At 37.6% G+C, this 25,082-nt stretch overlaps 1 protein-coding gene across 5 annotated transcripts in view; it reads right to left on the bottom strand.

Annotated features, from left to right (window-relative positions):
- TASP1 (taspase 1) overlaps nt 1–25,082 on the bottom strand; it is a 246,532-nt gene that overhangs the window by 209,594 nt on the left and 11,856 nt on the right. For all 5 annotated transcript variants that reach the window (XR_010343411.1, XR_010343409.1, XM_012474983.3 and 2 more), the window contains exons 2-4: nt 24,121–24,339; nt 19,725–19,792; nt 18,042–18,110 (exon numbers count right to left, since the gene is read on the bottom strand). Coding sequence is in view for 3 of the 5 variants with exons in the window: in XM_012474983.3 (XP_012330406.1) it covers nt 18,042–18,110; nt 19,725–19,792; nt 24,121–24,265 (282 nt within the window). In the remaining 2 variants the exon portion in view is untranslated. The remainder of the gene's footprint in view (nt 1–18,041; nt 18,111–19,724; nt 19,793–24,120; nt 24,340–25,082) is intronic.

Genomic DNA, 25,082 nt, shown 5'->3' with positions numbered 1-25,082 from the left:
CCCAATATCTAAGGCAATGCCTGGCATATGGTAGGTAGGTAATCAATAAGCATTTGCAGAATGAATGAATAGCAGTTAATTATAACTAAACATAAACAGAATAATTATTGTGAGCTATAACCCCTCAAGCAAGGTGATACTTATTAACTCTTACTGGTTGCTCCTACAGAGAAATGTCAGGACAATGAAATGGAGTGTTAAGAATCTAACCTTTTCATGATTAAAACAAGAGAAATTAAACAACATAGGCAATAATATTTTCTGTTTGTAAAAGATGGAATTCTAAAAGCAAAATATATTTTAAGCTTACTCATAACTTTTCAAGGAGACAAGGCTTTAAAACAAGAGACGCCCTTTGACTAACCAACCCCGCAAAGGTAGGGCAGAAAGGCCAAGAGGCAAGTCAGGAGCTACTCTCCCACCACGACATAAAAACCCTTTCCTATTAATGAAATTTTGGAACTCCCAAGCCAAGGCAAAGATCTGCAAAGTATTACTCTTTCACTATAAACCACAACTTATATTACCCGTTTAACGTCCTTTGCTGAAAGCATAAATAAAATGAGAACTGTTTGCAAGGCTATAGGGTACACTGTACCTCTGAGGATCTATTATGAGACCTCTATTAACAGCTCTTACAGATGCAAACAATTTAGTTCTCAAATGCTGTACAAAAACTAAACTGGCACATTACAGAATCATTTTTATATAAAAATGATTTATGTTTATCCAATTTCCAATCTTCATTTAAGGAGAAGTCAGACATTAACAGGAAATTACTAATATGTTGTACAACCTCTGTCACTCAAGTGCAAATTCAACAAATACATCATTAGATATACGAAATAAAGTAGAATATATAACTCTTGTTGAAAATTAAGTGTCCTGTCAAAATCATTTTAATTGAGTTTGTGACCAGCCATCATCATGGCCAACATGATGAAACGCCATCTCCACTAAAAATACAAAAATTAGCCAGGTGTGGTTGTGTGTGCCTGTAATCTCAGCTACCTGGGAGGCTAAGGCAGGAGATTCACTTGAACCTTGAACCTGGAAGGCGAAGGCTGTAGTGAGCTGAGACTGTACCACTGCACAGTCCAGCTGGGTGACAGAACAAGACTCCACCTCAAAAAAAAAAAAAAAAAAAAAGAATCATTTAAATTACTACCTTCATTGATAGGCAGGTACCTTTACTCTTCTAAAGCTGAGAAAAGTGGGGGAAAAGTTTTTGAAACGAACTTTCTTGCATCTTTTAAAAAGAATTACAAAAACAAGACTCCATGTCATTATACTCTTTTTCAAACTAACACCAGTAAAACGTGTACAATATACCTATCTTAGCTAGCACTATTCTAAGAATTACTAGTTTTCTGGTATCTCAACATCAATTTTCATTTATAGGATGAATGGAAGTCAATGAAACTGTATTACTAACTGAAAAATTATTTGGGGATTTTTGTTTGTTTAGCAGCCAATTAAGCTCAAATTTTCAAGAACTGGATGGTTAAAAGATTTCCAATTTAGATTCCTCTGTGGTAGTATAGGTTAAGATTCATTAATTGAACGAATATTTATTGGGCACCAATGTGCCAGGCAAATCTTTTCTGTAAAGGGCAAGATCTATTAACTATTTCAGGCTTTGTGGGCCACACAGATAATGTTACAACTGCTCAACTGCCACTGTACACAGAAACAGCCAGAGAAAGCACACAGACCAATACGCACGGCTGCGTTTCAATAAAACTTCATTTATAACACTGAGACATGAATTTCATATACTTTTCTGGCATCATGAAATATTATTCTTCTTTTAATTTTGCTTCAACCACTTCAAAAAGTGAAAATCATTCTTGGTTTGCAGGCCTTTCAAAACCAGGCATCTGGCCAGATTTGGCTTTCAGGCCATAGTTGGCCAATCCTTGATCTAAACCATGGGGATATAGCAGTGAACAAAACAGAAAAACATTTTTACCTACATGGAGCTTCAATTCTAGCTAAGGGAGACAATAAGAAATTAAACACATTAGATAACGTATCAGATAACCATAAATACAAGAGTGAAAAAATAAAACAGGTAAGCAATAGGAGTAATGGGGATGATCAGAGGGCTTTTACTAAAAAGAGACAAGAAACTATAGCAGTAGTTACAACTTATTTTTCCTTTTATTTATTTTCTTTGAAATAATTTCAGACTTACAAAAAGTATAACAGTCTAGTAAATAGAATATATAAAGACCTCCAAATTTCAAAAACAACCCAAAAAAAGGCAAGTTAAAAATAGGCAAAAGACTTGAATAGACTCAACTAAACATTTTATTTATTTTTTTTTTTTTTGAGACGGAGTTTTGCTCTTGTTACCCAGGCTGGAGTGCAATGGCGCAATCTCGGCTCACCACAACCTCCGCCTCCTGGGTTCAGGCAATTCTCCTGCCTCAGCCTCCTGAGTAGCTGGGATTACAGGCACGCGCCACCATGCCCAGCTAATTTTTTGTATTTTTAGTAGAGACGAGGTTTCACCATGTTGACCAGGATGGTCTCAATCTCTTGACCTCGTTATCTACCCGCCTCGGCCTCCCAAAGTGCTGGGATTACAGGCGTGAGCCACCGCGCCCGGCTCAACTAAACATTTCTATAAAAAAGATATACAAATGGCTACAGGCACATGATAATATATTCAACATCATTGTCATCAGCGAAATGAAAATCAAAACCACAGTGATTTTACTTCATATCCACAAGGACAGCTGTGATGACAAAAACAGAAAATAACAAGTGCTGACAAGGATGTAGAAAAAGTATAACCTTGTATATTGCTGCTGGGAATGTAAAAAAGAGTTCATTCAGTTGCCACAGAAAAAATTCAACAAAGAGTTAAGTATAGGCTGGGCATGGTGGCTCATGCCTGTAATCCTAGCACTTTGGGAGGCCAAGGCAGGCAGATCACTTAAGGTCAGGAGTTCAAAACCAGCCTGATGAAACCCTGTCTCTACGAAAAATATTCTTAAAACTTAGCTGGGCATGGTGGTGGGCACCTGTAATCCCAGCTACTAGGGAGACTGAGGCAGGAGAATCGCTTGAACCTGGGAGGCGGAGGTTGCAGTGAGCCAAGATGACGCCATTGCTCCAGCCTGGGCAACAAGAGAAAAACTCCAACTCAAAATAAAAAAGAGTTAAACACAGAATTACCATATAACCTAACAATTTCACTTTTAGGTATATACCCAAAAGAACTGAAAAAAGGCCGGGCGTGGTGGCTCACACCTGTAATCCCAGCACTTTGGGAGGCCGAGGTGGGTGGATCACGAGGTCAAGAGATCGAGACCATCCTGGCCAACATGGTGAAACCCCGTCTCTACTAAAAAATACAAAAATTAGATGGGTGTGGTGGCGCACACCTGTAGTCTCAGCTACTCGGGAGGCTGAGGCAGGAGAACCACTTGAACCCGGGAGGCAGAGGTTGCAGTGAGCCAAGATCGCGCCATTGCACTCCAGCCTGGTGCCTGGTGACAGAGCAAGACTCTGTCTCAAAAAAAAAAAATTGAAAAAGTTACTCAAATACTTATACAAGAGTATTCACAACAACACTATGCACAATAGCCAAAAGATAGAAACAACCCAAATGTCCATCAATGGATGAATGGATTTGGAATGAAACAAATTGTGATCGATACCCGAATAATGTCGAATACTACTACTCCAACAAAACATTAAGTACTGATACATGCTACACTGTGAACAAACTTCAAAAATATTTGAAAAAAGCCAGGCAGAGAAGGCCATATAAATGGCATGATTCTATTTATAGGAAATATCCAGAATAGGTAAATCCGTGGACAGAAAGCAGGCTGGTGGTTCACAAGGGGCAGAGGATAGGAGAATGAAGAGCAACTGCTTGATGAGTATGTTTCCTTTGGGGAGATAAAAATGTTTGGAACTGAAAGTGGTAGTTATACAACACTGTAAACATTTTAATGCCATGGAATTACGCATTTTAAAATGCTTCATTTTGTGTTATACGAATTTCACTTCAATTAAACCAAAAAGGCAGACAGAAAAGAATACATATTATTCCATTTATATGAAGTTCTAAAACAGGCAAGACCAACATATGGCAATAGAGGTCAGAACAGGTTTACCCTGAGGTGACTGAAGGGGGCACAAAGGGCCTTCTGAAGGGCAGAAATCTTCCGTTTGCTGATCTGGGTGCTAGTGAAACAGGGCCATGTTCACTCTGAAAAAATTCCAGGAGCTGTCCCCTTAAAATAAATGTGTGTAGTTTTCCATATGTATACTATACATACAAAAAAGTTTTGAAACTATAAACTTTTTAAAATAAGATTGCAAATTTTAAAAAAACTGTTACCATTGTGAATTAAAGGGTCCAAAGGATCTCTGTGTATTGTTTCTGATGACTGCATGTATCCACAATTAACTCACCAAGTTTTTTTTAAAGAGTCAAAGAATTAAAATTTCCAAACTCCAATCCCCAAAGATTCTGGTCCAGGTCATGTGAGTTGAAGGCTAGGGAATCATCATTTTTTTAAAATAAGCTACCTCCAACAATTCTGATCCAGCCCTCACCTTGAGAAACTCCAATTTAAATGAACTCCATCAGCAGCTTAACTTCACATTTTCCATGAACCTCATCTTGAGGGGGCTTGTAAAGGCATCTATCAACAACAGCACAGAGGATATTGGGAGTAAAAAAGCTACAAATGATCCATGAGAAACTGCAAAAGCTAACCACTCTGAGGCTAGGATGCAACCCTGGAGAAAAACTAGATGAACTGTGAAAAAAAAATGAATAAAATGGGAGACAGTCAATGGTAAATAGACATAGAAACCTTTCTGAGCAATCATTGCAAATACAGTCACAAATATTATGCACACACCAGTGATTTTTCTTATGTTTTCCATTAATAAATAATGCAATCAAGATAAGACAAATGATGTTGAAAGCTAAATATCCTTTAGAAAGTTATAAGCACAAAGTCTAAAAATCAGTGCAATATGCTTGGACTTACAGTACATTCTTCATCACAAACAATAAAAACAATATTTCACTCCTGGGACTAGAAGTAAATAAACAATTTGGTTCAACCTTATTTGGGTCAGAGTTTTTTTTATTAGCTTTGCTTCAGGTCAAAATTCTTTGGAGTACTATACTTTGGCATTAGTTCAAATTGTTTCAATGAGGAATTTTTTTTAAAAGTCTAGTTTGATTTGAAGTTCATTTTCAAAACAGTAAGTTAATATCTAAGTCCAATTCCTATTCTGAAAAATTAAAGCTCATTCCAGTTTTATGATTAGTTTGGTAGAAATCCCTATTACAACAGTTGGCAAACTCTAGACCATTAAATTAATTAGCATTAAACCATACATTCATTTCCCAGGCTCTTTCAACAAGACAAAAGTTGGCATCTCTGTCCAAGACTTACTTCGAGCTGTACCTTAAAATGAAGTGCAGTACTACACAAGCTCCTACAGGCAAAAGCAGCAGCTGTCACTCAGCTCTGGCAGATTGCGGCCCTGGGAGAATGCATGCTCCATGTGGCCAGATCTCATTTTTGCCAAGAGAAGTTAGAAGTCCAGATGTTTGTTTATATTAGTCTCCTCATTTTTACATGTTGACAACAAATTCCAATCTTTAAAAGCTAGTCTATGGGCCAATCAACACATATCTGTGAAATGTCTCTTTTGCAATCTCTGGCCTACATCACTTTGTAAGATCAAGAAGGTCTCAAGCATCTCCAGATGCAAAATCGAAGCTTGCATAAGTCTTCAGTTTTCCACATAATACAGGTTTCGGGCAAAGTAACTCTTTGACACAAATGACAGCCCTAACAACAAATTTTACTATAATGCTTAAATATTTAAAGTTTGAATTACCTCTTACTACTTAAAGAAGAAACAATTAATACAGAAGTAAGCCATTTAACCTGCACTGCAGTCTAACTACCAAGTACCAACTCACCTTTACTAAAAAAGCCAGATTAGTGGTCAGAAATGCCACATATCTTCTGATTACAACAAATAAAATTTGAAATACTTTTTTCCTTCTCAATAATGAGTCAGATGAGCTTTCTACTCAGAATCCACAGGAAGTCATGGTATTTTTTGTCAAAATATCAGAAAACTCATAAAATGTTATGGTATCTTTCTCAAATATCATTAGTACAGACAATTTCAACGACAACTTTACCCAGTGGTAAACTGCCTATCAAGATAAAACATGATATTCTTTTTAGAACTAGTAATTTGTAGCAAACACACACACATTCCCCATACATAGAGGTATATGGGAGGTGGGGCTACAAACATTCAGGCAACATGCAAAAACAGCAAAGAGATTAACAGGTAAAATAATTATAGGATTAGAATTTGTCTATAAATTATATAACCAGCCCCCGTATATGCAAAGTTGACTCTTCCATTCCCACCATGAATGTCAGTGACTTCAAGATCACAAAAGTAGGCATATGACAAAAAACAGTATTAAATTTTGAGGAAATTCTGGCATTCAGATGGACAGGGTTTACATAAGAAAAATTCTCTAGTAAACATAGAAACAGTAACAAGAAACCAACTCAGATACCTGTTCAAGTACCCTGCCCATGAAATTACAATTACTAGACCTAGGACTTGCCCTTCCATCTTCTCTCTCAGCATGCCCATTTACCATTTCTCTGCATTTATTTTAGGATATAGGGGATGGGCTTAAAGGATGTGTCTCTATCAATTGTACTTCACTTAGTTCAGTTCTGGAAAAAATGCTCAACGAAAAGAAAGTAAAACTACAGCAAAACTTTATTAGTAGTAAATTTAACTGCGTTAACGTTGTTTTCCATGACTAAATAATTACAGAATGTGAGCAATAATAGAGATCTACAACATAGAAATCACAAGGGGATTATTAATTCCTTCCAAGTTTTGGTACAAGATTGATCTAAGAAGCAGAGTTTTCATAACTGGAGCTAACTGGAAGTCACATTATTTGTTATCATGGGACTACAGAAAGCCAGGTCAGAAAGAAGCTAGACATATCATCCAATTTAATATCCAGTTTGCAAGTAGTTTCTAACTACAACTTAAAATATTTCCAGGGAAGTTATTATATACCCACGCGAATATGAACACGTTGTGCCAAAAACACAGAAAACATGCAGTTCTCACACAGCAGAGGGCGGTTTGCCATTATAAACACTCAAGTTAATCCTTGCATAGGAAAATCAGTAGATATTTGCAAATTCATTTTGAGATCACTGAAAATTAAAGCCAGAAAGCCTATTTTCATCTATGTATCAAAAAAAAAGGTACATGAGATTATTTCTGTAGTGATGCTGCCTGTTCTGTTCTTAGACTTATCCTCAAACAGTCACATAAAAACATTTTTACCCAAATACTTTCCCATTATAAACAATTAGGACATGCTTTACTAAGCTATATATTATGTTTGAGGTTTTAGCCAATTAATATTACATTTATAAAGAGTAAAAATTTCAAGAATTAATGAACTTTATCCAATAAGTTTCAGCAGGATTAGCCACAAAACACTTTTATTAGGCCCAAATGAAGTATCTTTCATTCATTAATACAGAATCACAAGGCATACTTAGGAATCAGAGGCTCAATTATGTTTAAAAAAAAAAGTTCCTAAAGAAACAAAAAACTTTCCATTTTTGTTCTTTAACTGCTCCTAAATGAAAAGATATTCTTTATTTTTTGACTTTCTCTCTTTTCTCTCTATCTCAGGACATATTTACAGATGCACTGGCAGCTTTACAGACATGCTAAAAGTTCTTGCTGCAGTTGATCAAAGTTGGAATGTCTGAGGAAATTACTCAACTTAGACAGCCTGGAATTATATCTAGCCAAATAGTTAGACCACTCTACTTTTAACATGTGTTAAAGTAATATTTTAGCTATCCTGGATGTAAGTTGAGAGAACATTTGTTTGCATCACACTGTGTGAACACTTGAGTCAAATATAGTATGTTGAATACCAGGTTTTAGTATCTGTGACAGTTCATTTTTCTTTTTTTTTTTTTTTGTTTTGAGACGGAGTTTTGCTCCTGTTACCCAGGCTGGAGTGCAATGGTGCCATCTCGGCTCACCGCAACCTCCGCCTCTGGGTTCAGGCAATTCTCCTGCCTCAGCCTCCTGAGTAGCTGGGATTACAGGCACGCGCCACCGTGCCAGCTAATTTTTTGTATTTTTAGTAGAGACGGGGTTTCACCATGTTGACCAGGATGGTCTCGATCTCTTGACCTCGTGATCCACCCGCCTCGGCCTCCCAAAGTGCTGGGATTACAGACAGTTCATTTTTTTTAACTGTTCAATTCATAAAAGATAGCATACTTTATTTAAAAAAAAAAAAAAAAACCCTCACACGACAACATATGTAGTAGAAACTACAGCTTTTTATGATCTTCTTAAAGTGCCCAAGAGTTTCTGGAAATGTCAGAAAAAACGGAACTAGTGTTAATATTTGTTCATTAGAGCATTTGTTGAGCTGAAACAAAATATTCTGTCCAAAAATGGAATTTTTTTTACTTTGTCTTACACTACCCACTATAAGCTCAAGATATTTTTCTTCATTATTTACAATATTTTCATAGGGCTGGGCGCGGTGGCTCACGCCTGTAATCCCAGCACTTTGGGAGGCCGAGGCGGGTGGATCTCGAGGTCAAGAGATCGAGACCATCCTGGTCAACACGGTGAAACCCCGTCTCTACTAAAAATACAAAAAATTAGCTGGCACGGTGGCGCGTGCCTGTAATCCCAGCTACTCGGGAGGCTGAGGCAGGAGAATTGCCTGAACCCAGGAGGCGGAGGTTGCGGTGAGCCAAGATCACACCATTGCACTCCAGCCTGGGTAACAAGAGCGAAACTCTGTCTCAAAAAATAATAATAATAATAAAAAATAAAATATTTTCATAAAAAGGTATCACGCATCTGCACTTACCTCCTATTACTAATCTGCCTAATTTACAAAGACACATATAACATAATTAAGCAGAAAAATGATATCACAACAGTTTATTTTCACATTTTTTAAATTGAAAGCCACAGAATTGCAGTACAAAGAGTTATTTATCAGACATAACACAAATCTCTAAAATAAAATATTGGCTTCAATAAACTATCACATCTGAAATATTTTAAACTTTGTTTTAGTTGGATCCATTATGATGTCCAGAAAGAGGTTAGCACACACAGTACCTGAAATTTTTCTTCCCATATGAGCTACAATAGAAAACACAAATGTAGCTGTTTCTCCAGTACTGCCAAATTTGGCAGCCACTTAAACTTCCCTTCAACCTAAATAATTATACCTTTCAACCATATTGACAATAATATGGAAATATCACTCAAAAAGAACCTAACAGACCATGGAATTATAATAATTTAAACCATCCTTTTATCAAATGACATGGTCAGAACTGGAGAGGAAAGAGGATACTGCTAACTTTTAAGTCCTCTACTAAGCTTTTTGTGTTTAACAAAAAGACTTCTAACCCACTAGAAAATGTTGCTAACATTTGCACATACTCCAGAAAAGGGAACCATAAAGAAATTCCCCACTTTGAATGTGTTATAGTGTTGATGTCCAGTGTTACAGTATATGCGTGTCATGAACTGTCAGGAAATATGTACATGATACAGGAGGCTCGACCCTGAGTGAGAATGACTCCCAGTCAAAACTTCCTGGCAATGGGAATGGCCAAAGAACTGCTGTCAACTGGTATGCCTAAGATTCAACATTAAGCTGATTTCTATAGTGAGGTACAATCCTTCATCATTCTAACACTTAGGTAAAGAACACATGAAAGAGAAAGAGAACACACGAAAGAGACAGAAAGAGAGAGAAAAGAGTAAGATTTAGAATCTTGATGAGAATCTTAAAAATCATGTAACTTAAACTTTTTCCTCATTGTTTTCCAGATTCTGAATAAAAGCCTGGGTTTGAGAGAAACAAAAAAACTGAAAACCAAAAGGTAGTCTTTGAAATTAAACACTATCATACCAGCCTGTGATTTTCTAAACACAGAAAAATCTTATTAGCCTATCTCCTTCATTACAAAAAAAGGAGATGTTAAAGTATAAAACTGATGCCACAAATGATATAGATCCAAACGCAAATATACATATACACACACAGAAAGAATGATTCAAAAATTACAACACTATAAATCCTACTACCAACGAACCTAATTAAATCCCATTTGGGTAATATCCCTATTAATATGGGACTAGAAGACATACTACACTCAAAAATCCAAAAGTCTAAATTGCTTCCACATAGTCAAAACACAGGATTTCCACCAACTCCACCACACTACCATATGTGGCTTTAAGTAGCTCAAAACTCAATTCCAAAATGAAGTCTATTTTTGAGAGTAACAACTCCCAGAGAAAAACAAGGTCACACATATAAAGTTTTACGCTCCTCAGGAACTGCTAGGTCTGATCTTGGACACTCTCTTCTACTACATTCAGCCGGGATGAATATATCTGATGAGGTCCATGTACCTCATCAGGAAATGACCAGAAAAGGCTAAAACAGTTCTTCATGTTCCCATCACTACAAAGTAAAAGCATGACAAGCTCTATGCTTAAGTGTTTTGACTTGGTCAAAAGCTAATACCGGGTTTGGTACAGTGTAAAATTAATCGAGAATGTAATCTTTAAAAAAAATGGTGGTGGGGGGAAAAATTACTGCTTTTCCATTAAGCAGGTACTTTGTGCTAGAGAACATGTGCCATTTCTAGGGTCTCAGAAAAAGAACAGATGTATCTATGTGTAAACATAAACAGTAAGTTACAAGTTGCCCCTTAGTACTAAAGGCAAGAATCAGCATCAGTACTCAAAAAAGTGTTTTAAAAAAAGCGTAACTTACTTTTACTGTCCCAGGCTAAATGGGCTCTGTCTGGTGCTTCTTTGTCTGCACATGGCCACCCACAGCCTGTCTTCTAATTAAATCAATGCTCTAGCAGCAGAACAAGCAAACAAGTTGCCTCCCATCTGCGTACAGCTCTTCAGGACACATTTCCCTTGTTCAGAAGGTGGAAATTCTTGGGAGAGGTGATTTTCTCTGCCTCTTCACAAGAAGAACATGGATACTTGGCTGGATGCAACTCCATGAAGTGTAACTGTGTGTATACACCTCAAAAAATAAAACAAAAAATGCAGAGAAACATAAAGATTCCATAAATAGCTAGAATACACAGAAATACTGAAGCACCACTGGAAATACTGCTAAACAGACAGGCAAAATAGGATCTTTGAAATAATCAATAATACCAAGTTAAGAAAAAAAAAGGAAAAAGAGCATCTAAGGTCAAAACGCAAATTTCGTGTAATGAAAACACTGTAAGTACTACAAAAGAAAAAGGGTAAATCTTCTACTTCACATACATAGAAACAGACCCCCCCGCCACCAACCCACTTACAGAGAATAAAAAGTATTATCAATGGAAGAGAAAAACGAGATTTTCAAGGGTGGTTGGTCTAAACTTAGAATCGACATTATAGTTAATGAGCACTTATGTAAATGTGAGCTAAATGCATCAAGCTGTCTTTCCAATGTGGTCAGCTCTACTGGGGGGCAGGGGGCGGCGGCGGGGAAAGAGCAAGGGATCACTCTGCTTATGAAAAGAAATTTCTACAAAAAACAAAAATGTACAGGAAACTGGAGATGCTCATTTATTTAAATAATTTTAAACTTCCCAAATATCAGAAATGACCTTAAAGCAGATGCCCCTCCTTTTTTGCAATAAAAACTAAATAACTGAAGTTGGGTAAGAAGCAGAGTGTGGTTAAGCATCTGCTCACAAGAAAACTTGCTATAAGTTTGGTGAGAGAAAAGGGAAATGTATCAGCCCTTCCCAATGTCCCCTTCCATCCTAGGTATGTCCATATGCCATCAGGAAGCCACATCATCTCCATGACCACTAGGCATTTCAAGTACTGGCAGGCCTTATAAGGTTTTTCTACCCCCCTGAGGTTCACAGACAATTCCAGCCGGAAGTATAAAGCCCAGGGAAGGGCATAGGGCCTATTCCTGCAGCTGCACAAGAGGCCTGGGCTGGGGTTCACTCACAATGAACTACTCAAGTGAGACCAAAAACATTCTAGAGATCCCTGCCTTAAAGAAATGCAAAGCTGGCTGGGTGCAGTGGCTCACACCTGTAATCCCAGCACTTTGGGAGGCCAAGGCAGGTGGATCACTTGAGGCCAGGAGTTCGAGACCAGCCTGGGCCAATATGGCAAAACCCCTTCTCTACTAAAAACATAAAAAAATTAGCCAGGCATGGTGGCGCACACTGTAGTCCCAGCTACCCAGAAGGGTGAAGCACGAGAATCATTTGAACCCAGGAGATGGAGATTGCAGTGAGCCAAATTCACACCACTGCACTCCTGCTTGGGCGACAGAGCAAGAATTTGTCTTAGCCAAAAAAAAAAAAAAGATGTAGAGATACAGACAAATGTATAACAGTATCATATATAATAATATAAATACATAAGAAAAAAGACGTACTTTCTTTCTCTTATATACCAAAATATTGGTCATCTGAATAAGAAGTTATTCTTTTTTTTTTTTTTTTTTTTTTTTTTTGAGACGGAGTTTCACTCTTGTTACCCAGGCTGGAGTGCAGTGGCACGATCTCAGCTCACCACAATCTCCGCCTCCTGGGTTCAAGCAATTCCCCTGCCTCAGTCTCCCGAGTAGCTGGGACTACAGGCATGTGCCACCGTGCCCAGCTAATTTTTGTATTTTTAGTAGAGACGGGGTTTCACCTTGTTGACCAGGATGGTCTCGCTCTCTTGACCTTGTGATCCACCCGCCTCGGCCTCCCAAAGTGCTGGGATTATAGGCGTGAGCCACCACGCCCAGCCAAGAAGTTATTCTTAAAGGACTTCGCTGGAGTTCATAAGCAAGCAATATTTGGATTACACAGAGATCAAAGACAATGAACTGTTTTTAACAGAATGATATAAAAACTTGGCCCAATATAATCTGCTCTATAAACACTAAAGCATTTGGACAATAACACTAACGCATGAACTAGAATCTCCACTGACCATAGGGAGCTTTAAAGCATCAATCAAGTGAACAAGAAACTTCACAGTCCAATTTTAATAACATAAGTTCAAAAAAAGATGTTTAACAAAGGAAACTGTATAATTTGCCTTTCACTATATGAAATTTAAAAGCTATTCCAGGCTTTTAAATTTCATATAGTGAAATAGCGCGGTGGCTCACACCTGTAATCCCAGCACTTTGGGAGGTCAAAGAGGGCAGATCACGAGATCAGGCATTCAAGACCAGCCTGGTCAACATGGTGAAACCCCCATCTCTACCAAAAATACAAAAATTAGCCAGGCATGGTGGTGCATGTCTGTAATCCCAGCTACTCAGGAGGCTGAAGCAGGAGAATTGCTTGAACCCAGAAGGAAGAGGTTGCAGTGAGCTGAGGTCGCACCACTGCTCTCCAGCCTGGGCGACAGAGCAAGACTAAGTCTCTAAATAAATAAATAAAGTTACTTCTATCACTATTCTTAACACACATATTCTGCCTACCAAAATAATCCATTTTCAGAATGAATTAACCAAAATTTCTCAAAGGTTACAAAAAGATCTTCAAAATATCTGCCAGATTCATCAGTTTTCTCACAAAAGATTATAAATTACCTCCCAAAAGTCTGTCATTTATATTTCACCTATTATTATTCATTAGACTTTTTTAAACCAGGTCTTAGTGCTTTTTCAGGAAAACACCTATGTGCAAAAGGAGGTTCAGGCAGTATTTTATAAATAGTTCATTTTCTATCATAATCCATGAAACACTTTCTACTTTAGAAACAATCCTAAGAAAATAGTAGCATCATGAGTCACCCACTTCTATATCCAATTTTCTCAAAAAAGAAATTCACATAAGAAGTTATACCATGTGAAATATGCAAAATTATGGAATCTTAAATCCACTGTCACTACTTGATCCAAAGCTATTTTGAAAGCAGCCAGAAAAGCAACTGTCATCCAAGTGTATAGTCTGAGACATGAAGACCAAATTGTTTCACAATATTAATCTTCTCTGCTGTGAGTGAAACCAGAGTGTACCATCCAGTGAACAGAACTCACTTTCTCATCAGTTATTAAGATAATCTCAAAAAAGCTATATGAAACAGCAGGAATGAATCAACAATAAATCATTAAAATATGATCTATAAACTGACCTTTTCATTTCCTTCCCTACATTTTGAAGACAAAATACACTTTGGAGTATTGTCATTTGCATTTCCACACTGCAGAACACCTCTCATACAGGAGCAGCCACCTTCCCTCCCAAAACTCTAAAGGGAGAAGGTGGTCAATTTAATAGGCAGAAACTTTTGCACCCGCTCCCCGCCCTTTACTTAAATGAAGAAAACACCTCATTCTGGTGTCCAGAAATGACAGTCTTAAGATGACACCACTTGTCTACAGTGGTGATGAAGAAAAATGAAACCACACAAAATAATTTCTAAGAAAAGTTAAAAAATGATATGTCTCCATAAGGCCCTTTAGTATGCGTGTGGCATTTACACACACATATACATACACATATTTTTGCCTTTTCTCTTCCTCCTCCACTGCATCGAGTTAAGATCAGTGTACTTTTCACTATTTGGGAAAATACAAATATCACACTTTTAAAATAAAAGGCCAGATACTCTTTCTAGGCAATTAAACCATTTCAGTCATTTCAATCCACAATTAGTATTTAAGGAATTAACATCAATTTGAATATCTGCCTAAGTAATAATATAACAGAAAGTTTTTAAAATATTTTAAGTTTATTTATTTATTGTTTCCTTAAGTGGCAAGAAAATATCATTTTTTAAATCAGAAAGTATATCCCAAAATCTAAAGAGAAAAGTATAATGATTGTTCACATCTGTTCAATAATTCAGACATGACTTAACTGAACAGACTGACCAGAACTAAAGATAAGTATTTACTCTCAAACATAACACATTATAAACAAGGCTCTCCAGAATTTTTCTCAGCACTTTTCAATATTCTGAAAGGACTTAATACTGTTACTTATTGTTACTTATATTTTTCTTTTTTTTTTTTTTTTTTTAAGACAGAGTCTCTCTGTCACTCAGGCTGGAGTGTAGTGCCATGGTCTCGGCTCACTCTCAACCTCAGCCTCCCAGGTTCAAGCGATTCTCCTGCCTCAGCCTCGCGAGTGGCTGGAATTATAGGCGTGTGCCACCACGCCCAGCTAATTTTTCTATTTTTAGTAGAGACAGGTTTTCACCATGTTGGTCAGGCTGGTCTCGAACTCCTGACTTCGTGATCCATCCACCTTGGCCTCCCAAAGTGCTAAGATTACAGGCATGAACCACCACACCCAGCCTGTTACTTATATTTTTCTAAGTACAGCAAATATTAGAATCCAATCTTCTTATATCTTTCTATTGACCCAAGCTATTACAATACTTCCCCAACTGAACTCCATCTGAAAATCTATCCTGTTTTAAGGTAATGAATCACAATTATGCAAGGTGACAGAAACTGCAGGGGGTAGTGTAAGCATGATTTCCAAAGTAATTCTTAAGATTTAGGAAACTTCTTTGTTAGTGTAAGCTTAGCTTTAAACTCTTAACATATATTTCAGTCAAAGAGTCCATAGAAAAATGAATTTTTAAAGAAAATTAATTGAAATTCTTCCACAAATTTAATAATTAAAAGTTAAGGCCAGTCATGGTGGCTCATGCTTATAATCGCAGCACTTTGGTAGGCCAAAGCAGGGGCATCACCTGAGCTCAGGAGTTTGAGACCATCCTGGCCAACATGGTGAAACCCCATCTCTACTAAAAAAAATACAAAATTTAGCCAGGTTGGGGGTGCATGTCTGTAGTCCCACCTACTTGGGATGCTGAAGCTTGAGAATCACTTGAGCCGGGAAGGCAGAGGTTGCAGTGAGCCAAGATCGCACCACTGCACTCAAGCTTGGGCAACAGAATGAGACTCCATCTCAAAAAAAAAAAAAAAAAAATATATATATATATATATATATATATATAAAACAATTAAAAGTTGAGGTGTGGGATGCACTAAAGTCACTTGGGGAGGCATTCTATGCTGCCACTGTCCTTAAGACTTATTCCAATCAAAAATAATAGAACAAAAATTTTTTCCTTTTAAATTCATATCCACACTCAAAAAAACACAAGTTATTCAAAATTATAAATCCACTTACTTAGGAGAACCTCATTATTTCAAAATGTATTTTTATCATTTTTAAGTATAAATAAGCAAACCCTTTAAAAGTAGGATTCAACACTGGGGAAAATAGAATAAAATATTAAACATGATATAGAAGTATGACTTAGGAAAATTAAAGTTATTCTAACATGAAAAGAGAAACTTAATTTTATTCAGTTTTCCATTCACAGTTGTCATTCTAGTATATTTTCCAGCTACTCATTAACCTTCTTTCCTCAGACCTACACTGACTCCATGCACTCAGTAATTCAGGATATCACCTTCTGCACAAAGAACAGTAATTTTCAACTAACAATTGAATTAAGTAGACAAAGCCCTCTTTGAGGTCTGTTTTGAGTAAAGGTAACATTTGGTGGTAAATACATCCATCTTCTTTCTTATGTCATTTTTCTCCTCTTATCCTCAACATATAATTAAACTTTCTTTGATGCTGTAAAACTTGTCATTAATAGTTGCCATAAACATTCACCTCATACATACCATTTTCAAAGCACCTCATAACAGTAATAATTGCTAACAGTTATGGGGTGCTTACTACGTACCACACATTGTTCTAAGAGATTGTCATATATTTGGTCACATATTAACTCAGCTAATCTTCACAACTCAACTCTATGAAGTGGGAATTATTATCCTCATATAATAAATAGGGAAAATGAGTCAAGGACAGACTGTGCCATACCCAGGGACACATGGCTAATGACTGGTAGAGCTGGTATGAAATGTATCAGTCACATGCATGTCAGATTCAATAGAACTAAGTGCCCACCATATACTTTCACCTTCCTTGACTACATTAGGACCAATCTGACATTACCAAGAGAAATTAATCTACAAAGCATGATTAAAAGCTCAGGTCCATAATTAAGCATGAGAATATACAGAAAATACGGCTAGGACTTTTGGTAAACACCGGGGCAATTTTCACAAGGAAAGGCATGAAGGGTATGTGCCTTGGTATGAGAGCCTAAATACAAGGGCCACAACCCAGTCAATCTGGAAATGTCGACTTTAACTATCATCTCCTCCCTCAAACTCATCATTGTTTTATCATCATGTCTTACTTGATTCCCTAAGTAGTATTCTCAACCAGAAAAATATTTTTCACAATAATCCTCTCAAATCTATCTTCTCGAAGTTTGAGCAGCAAGTCAATCTTCTGAAGACCTCAATATCACCTGCACCAATTCATCAAGCTTCCAAATCAAGAGTTAACTGAGAGAACCTCACTCTAGAAACGTGAGAGCCTCCCCACTGAAGTCTTCAATGTCCACGGTAAATTGGGGATAAACCTAAACATCACACTGGGACAAGGCACACTTCACAGCACACAATTCCAGGATATACATTTAACTGCTAGGATCACGAAGAATCTTCTCCTTCTACTTTAGCCACTTCTAGACAACTGGAATTTTTTTTATTTTTAAACAGAACATACATCACTTTTGGGGGGTTAACTTCAAGGATTTTCCTGCTGAAAATGGGAAACTTAAGTATCCAATCACCATTAACTTTGTATTCATGAATCTCACAAAAAAAAAAAAAAAGAAAGAAAGGAAAGGAATTTAACCAACTTCTATATTACTCAGAAAAGTCACCAATGAAAACAACAATACCATAGACTTCTTCGTAACTTTGCTAGTATTGGTGGGAAACACTGGTCATATAATTTATGGTTGACTAACTCAACAGTTTCATGTCATTTAAGAACAATAAAGATAAATTCACAAATATTTTAAATAAAAGAAAAAAGAAATACCTCAAGTTCCACCAGTGCTGCAGTCACTGCATCAGTTGCAAGAGCACCAGCCTGCAGCTTTTCAATTGCCTATGAAACCAAGGGGAGAGAGATTAATCATTGCAAAATCACAACTTCTCAAACTTTCCAAAGGCTTAAAGAAGTATGGGAGACAATTAGATTAATAAAAATTGACCACTCGTTCCATTCCATACTTTAAATACTCAGATTTAAAATCAGCAAGTGTTTATATTCAGGTTAATTGGTGATATGGTTTACTTAATATTACTCAAATTAAAACAATAAAATCTAGCTATTAAATAAAAAGTACAAGGAATTTAGTAAGCTTCATTCATTGTAAGGCAATTCAAAATAGCCACAGAAATCTCAAACTAATCATTTCTTCTCCCACTGTTAATACTCTCCACATCAAAAAAGAAATGTGACTCTCAGTCACAGGAGCATGCCAGAATCTGAGGATAAAAGGATTCATTTGACAAAAACATTTTTGATACTCTAATGTAAAGTTTAAATCAAGATGAATCATATTATTTTGTAATATAAACTACACAGACTAAAGGTCTATAAAATCACCTGGCCTTGAGCATAAATTAAGAGAGAAAAAGAGAGAGAAGGGAAAGTCTTTTATAAATGAATTATTAACATTCCAATTTGGTCAACAAAGAGAAAGCTCAAAACTAAGAGTTGTATACCTCATTAAACTTTTAAGAAGTTTGTTCATTGTAAATACTGAAGAGGCTAAGCATACAATTCAAATGTATTTGATTTTTAGGAGTACAGTTGTATAAAACTTATTTATTTCAGATGATAGAAAAATTTCACACTTTGAAAAATAAGAAAAAATATAAAATAACTTAGAGAACTTTTAGCTTTATTATAATAAATTTCAAAAGAACAAAATCCCTATAGCAAAATATTCTTATTTATAGGATTTCATTCATAAGAAAAAGCTTGAATCTCTGATAAAGTGTAATCATCTTTTAAATGTTCTGTAAATATCAATGAAAAGAGCAGAAAGAGACACATATTTACTTGATATACAATATCCAACTAGATCCTATTTGCACAAAAAGTAATGGAACATTTGCCTACAAGACTAGTCAGAATCAAAATAAAAACAAACATTTCTTCTGAGTCCATTCCTACTCCCACATTAAATATTCAGCAATTTAGCAAAAACTCAAAACCAATGGGCAAAAAACCACAACTGAGTACAAGGGCAAAGCTGAACTCGGGAATGACAACGAACTTGCTCTTACAAACTATGCAATGAAAAACAGAATGAAAACATATAGGATAATCTCTCTTAAAAAAGCACTCATTTTAATTTTTTTATTTCTTTTTTTCCTTCATGGAAAAACATATTGACTGTCTTTAAGCTGTTTTCTCTATCCTCCTGTCTACAGAAGTTCAACATCATTGCAAAGATTAAAAGAGATATGATTGTGTGCCCACAATTACAAAAATACAGACTTTAATCTGGGAAAGGAAGATAAAGGGCTAAGCATCATGTGGAAAATTAAAAACACAAAACAATCTGCTACAAAAATGAGCAAAATAATTTTGTGGTACAAACTGGAAGAAGACTGTCCTAGAAATGAAACTTTAAAATGTTGAATTTCAAGGTAAAACAGCTTTGTGTTCAAAACTGAAATGCTTAGATCGTACACATTGTGTTCATACCTTCTGACAAGCTCGTTTGCATACATGTTTATATTCCTTGGCTTTGGATTCAGAATGATAACCTGCACCTGCAGTAGAATATAAAATCCAGTCGTTAATTATTAAAATATCAAGATACCTTGTTTACGTTACATAAATAGTCCATATAAACTGGTGCTGTCCTAGTAAAAACAAAACTATTGCCCTAACTGTATGAAGTTTTATGACTTCTTTCTCCAGGGTAAGGCTTTTTAATACCATGACTTATCTCCTTTCTCAAAAGCTCTTTTCCTGCCAAAAGCTCATGTCCCTAAAGAGGCTTCACCAAGGTCACCTCCCCTCTTCCTTTCAAGAACTTCTTTCCAAAATCTGGAGTTCCTTTGGTCTGGAACTGATAACCCAGAAGGTATCAGAAACAGGGTCCCTTCGGGTCCTCTCTGTTGACCTTCAGAAAGCACCTGCCATTCGGGAAGTTACTGTTCCAAATCCAGAATTCATAAGAATAATTCAGAAAGTTGGATCACTTCTGAGTAATATTTGAAGTTGAGGCATCTTACATCTCACATGTCTATAACCACCACAAATCACACCATTCCTAACCTAACACTTCACATCTTCTCACCCACTAGAATGTAGTTCAGGGTGTCTCTGAAAGCTCAGTGACAGCACATTCATGACTGTCTATGAGAATTTCTGGTGGTCTCTGTCTTTTAATCAAATACCCAAGAACTTTCTCAAGAGAACGGCTCAAATAAAAGTTTCCCTACAAGGATTCATAACTTGCTTAGTTAGGGACTTAAGAATAATCTAAACAAGAAGGAAACAAAGACAAGAGCCCTTAAACTCTTAATTAGGCCTCTCTCTAATCAAAGTTTGTTAACAGAGCACTGAACCACCTATCCCTAGCCACCCCTAAAGCCTCATAGGGGTCCAATCTAAGGAAGGTTAAGAACTACATCTCAGCCGGGTGCAGGGGCTCATGCCCGTAATCCCGGCACTTTGGGAGGCCAAGGTGGGAGGATCACTTGTGGCCAGGAGTTTGACACCAACCTGGCCAACATGGAGAAACCCTATCTCTATTAAAATTACAAAAAACATTAGCCAGGCATGGTGGCACATGCCTGTAATCCCAGCTACTCAGGGGGCTGAGGCACAGGAATTGCTTAAACCTGGGAGGCAGAGGTTGCAGTGAACCAAGATCGTGCCACTGTACTCCAGCCTGGGCAACAGAGTGAGACTCTGACTCAAAAACAAAATGAAACAAAACAAACATGTTTCCCATTAAAAAAAAGAAAAAAAGCTACATTTCTAGGCCTTAGGACTCCTCCTACAGGTCTGCAAACTCTGACACAAATCTAACCCACCTTTCCTCAAGTCAGAGAAAGCACTCGCCCACCAAACTGTCATACAAAGACCCAGGAAAGCAGAGATGCCTAAGCCACCAGAATCCACAATATACCCAAATCCTAAGCCTGTTTCTCAAGAGAACTCTGAACATTCACAGAGCCTGTGCTAATATTTAATAGGCCTCTCTTTATGGTTCTCTAAGAAAAGGTGATACCAAGTTGGCTGTCTTACATCTCAGAGGCCCCAATCTTTGAGCAGCATTTCCTAAAGCATGGGATACTATTCCAAATAGATGACTCCAGCATAATGGACAAGGGCACTAAATAGTCTTAACATGTAAATCCTTTTGAAAGAATAAAAGTCTCCCCAGTGTATCTTTAATTCCCTGTTAACACTTGCTAATTTCCCCGTTTAACAATGGAAACGCAGGCTCATAATCCAAGCCACTGACAAACAGGATCCAGTTAAAACTTGGAGTGTTTTGTTTGCACTGTGTTTAAAGTTATGTTCTCTTTATGGCAAGTGATACTGCTATTTCATTTAAGTAACCATGAACTTCACCTTTCAAATGTTAAGATGAAAAAAGTTTAGTTGTTTGAATATTAGATAAAACAGTATAGGCAGTGGGAAAAATCAAGAATCTACTACACAAATCATAAAAGTTTGGGCAAGTCTACTCCAGTGCTAAAAAACGAAACTGCTCTACATTGAATGAGGATGTGAATTTTTGACCCTTAAATAGTGTGCAAGATATATCCTTCTGCACAATCACTCACTCTATCTGACTTTCTAATAATTTAGAAGTGAGGGTCACCCTTAATTCACACAATATCCTACCATAACTCTGAGTACCTACTCTTCTTGCTGGTCCCCAGCACCAACTTTATCTGAGAGTATGAAATTAAATAATTCAAACCTAAAACTGTTGAACCATTAAATCATTCTGAGCCTTGAGAGGAATGTGGCTGTGCAGCCTGAGTCACACAACGTGCAGCTGCAACTTTTGCCTTTTTCCTGTAAATAATTAGGAAAACCAAACAACACCAGAGATAAGACCCTCTCAGATCACTGCCCCTCCTCACAAAGTAAAAAGTAATCTCAGGGCCAGACGCGGTGGCTCATGCCTGTAATCCCAGCACTTTGGGAGGCCGAGGCGGATGGATCACGAGGTCAAGAGATTGAGACCATCCTGGTCAACATGGTGAAACCCCATCTCTAATAAAAAAATAAAATACAAAAAATTAGCTGGGCATGGTGACGCGTGCCTGTAATCCCAGCTACTCAGGAGGCTGAGGCAGGAGAATTGCCTGAACCCAGGAGGCGGAGGTTGCGGTGAGCCGAGATTGCGCCATTTCACTCCAGCCTGGGTAACAAGAGTGAAACTCCGTCTCAAAAAAAAAAAAAAAAAAAAAAAAAAACGTAATCTCACTTAGGATGTAACAATTTGTAACCCATCAAATTGCTGTAACTTATGCACCGGTCTCCTATGGAAAATGTTGTTATCCACTTTGGAAAACTGACTTCATTTGTTTGGAGTCAGTGTTTCCCAGGTGGGCATCCTCAAGCTTTGTGCATGAATTGCTGAATCCCATTATTTAAGGTTGGCAGAGCCATTATCGTCTAGTCTGTCTAAGAGAGGAGGGACAGGGTCATGATAGTAACGGAAAATAAGGCTTCCAACTAATTGAAGTTTTATGTTATTGCTTGTTACAATGTTCAGATCTTTCTTTTACACTTTCCAAACACTCACTCTGAATACAGTAACTCACTGGTACTATGGAAGATGCACCATCAACGTAGTGTAGTAGAGAGAACACGGACTAGGAGTCTGAAGGCAGAAGCTCTAGTTCCAGGTCTACTTTTAGCTAGGTTATTTCTGGTAAATTTACCTCTCCTCCTTGTAAAAGCATCTGTGAGACAATGAAATTAAACCTGGTTTTTGGTTTTTGAATTTTTCTTTTTTTTAGATACTCTGGATTAAATTCACATAAGGCCTCTCAGATTGTCAGTCTAGATACAGCCAAAGGTTAATGGCCAGGCAGGACACCAGTCTCATGAGAGGAAACAGTTATTTTCTTCATTCCATATCAAAGTAATCCTTCTGTCATCTTGCTTGACTACCCAGGGAATGTTAAAATGAAACCCAAACATTCCTTCTCTCTTCACGGAGGTCACAGAAAGTGGATTCTGAATGCAAGAAAATAAAAATGGCCAAAGGAAAAAGAGCCCGCTGAGGAAACCTGGGCAACCCAAGACCTTTCAAAGATGGGAGGCCCAGGGGATGAACTGTGTCTGTCCTCATGGTCCTCTGAAGTAGAGAGATCGCAGGCTGACATAGTGCCAAAAGCACTAGAATGAGACATAAGGGTGTACATAGTTGTTTCTTAGGCTGGCTCTAGCACCAACTTGCAGTGTGGCTGAAGTCACTTAAGTCACTTAATCTCTCTGGTCTTAAAGTTCCTCACTTACAGTATTAAGAAGGTGGGCCAGGTGCAGTGGCTCACGCCTGTAATCCCAGCACCTTGGGAGGCCGAGGCAGGTAGATCACCTGAGGTCAGGAGTTCAAGACCAGCCTGGCCAATATGGTAAAATCCTGTCTCTACTGAAAATACAAAATTTAGCCAGACATGATGACAGACGTCTGTAATCCCAGCTACTTGGGAGGCTGAAGCAGGTGAGTCACTTGAACCTGAGAGGCGGAGGTTGCAGTAAGCTGAGACCACACCCATTGCACTCCAGCCTGGACAAGAAGAGCAAAACTCCATCTCAGAAAAAAAAATTACTTTGTCTGGCTTTAATACTTACATAACCTAAATACATCTGTTATATAGGGTTAAAATAAATAATGGGGTAGGGACGTGAAGACCTGGAAGAATTGCCATTATAAGACCTTCTAACTGGGGAGTAAAGGAGGGTCTCACTATATCAAAGTCAAACAAACGCTTTGGTTTCAATTCCTCTCTGGCAGTTTTGCCTCCTCCAGATGTGAAATGCGTTTCTCAGTGTACTTCAAGGCAGAAAAAGAAAAATCGACATTACTGGTATCTTCCAAGCCATCCACAAAGCTTACCTGCATGCACCAGCACAAAGCCTCCTCGTTTCTCTTTATAGGACTGCTTTGTTTCCAACTCTTTGGCTGTTATTTTACCAGCCGAAACCTGAGATGATCTGGAAGGCAGCCCTTCTCCAGAACTCATCCCCTTCTCCATGGTCATTCTCCAAGATTACCATCTTCTATTGAGAAAGGGGCATACTTCCATCCAAAAGTAATTGCAGAAGAGGAATTACCCTAGAGGAAAACAGGCAAATATGGTATACATTTCTTTCTACCAAAACACAAGTTACTTACACAAATTCAAGTAAAGATAACTTTCAAAAGTCCTATTCTTAAAGTTATTTAACTGGACAATACAAAAAAACTATCAAAGTTATTTATTAAAATTATTTTTTCTTGCTCCCATTGAAGTTGGATAAAATTATTTAACTGCGTAATATAAAAAGGTTAGAATTTAAATCTCTCTGTCCACTGACAGTACCTGCTTGGGCCTGGGCACGGTGGATCAAGCCTGTGATCCCAGCACTTTGGAAGGCCAAAGCAGGTGGATTACCTGAGGTCAGGAGTTTGAGACCAGCCTGGACAACATGGTGAAACCTCATCTCTACTAAAAATACAAAAAATTAACCGCACATGGTGGTGGACACCTGTAGTCCCAGCTACTCAGGAGGCTGAGGCAGGAGAATCGCTTAAAATCAGGAGGCAGTGGTTGCAGTGAGCCAAGATCGTGCCACTACACTCCAGCCTGGGCAACAAGAGCGAGACTCTGTCTCAAAAAAACATTAAAAATAAAAAAGTACTTGCAGCCGGGCGTGGTGGCTCATGCCTGTAATCCCAGTACTTTGGGAGGCCGAGGTGGGTGGATCACCTGAGATCAGGAGTTCAAGACTAGCCTGGTCAACATGGTGAAACCTCATCTTTACTAAAAATACAAAAAATTAGCTGGTGTGGTGGCACACACCTGTAATCCCAGCTAC

This window comes from Aotus nancymaae, unplaced genomic scaffold (assembly GCF_030222135.1).
Source record: "Aotus nancymaae isolate 86718 unplaced genomic scaffold, 86718_ANA_hifiasm-v0.15.2.pri h1tg000001l, whole genome shotgun sequence".
In the NCBI taxonomy this organism is placed as follows: domain Eukaryota; kingdom Metazoa; phylum Chordata; class Mammalia; order Primates; family Aotidae; genus Aotus; species Aotus nancymaae.
The sequence above is the reverse complement of the archived record's forward strand: the minus strand, read 5'-3'. Positions and strand labels throughout refer to the sequence as shown.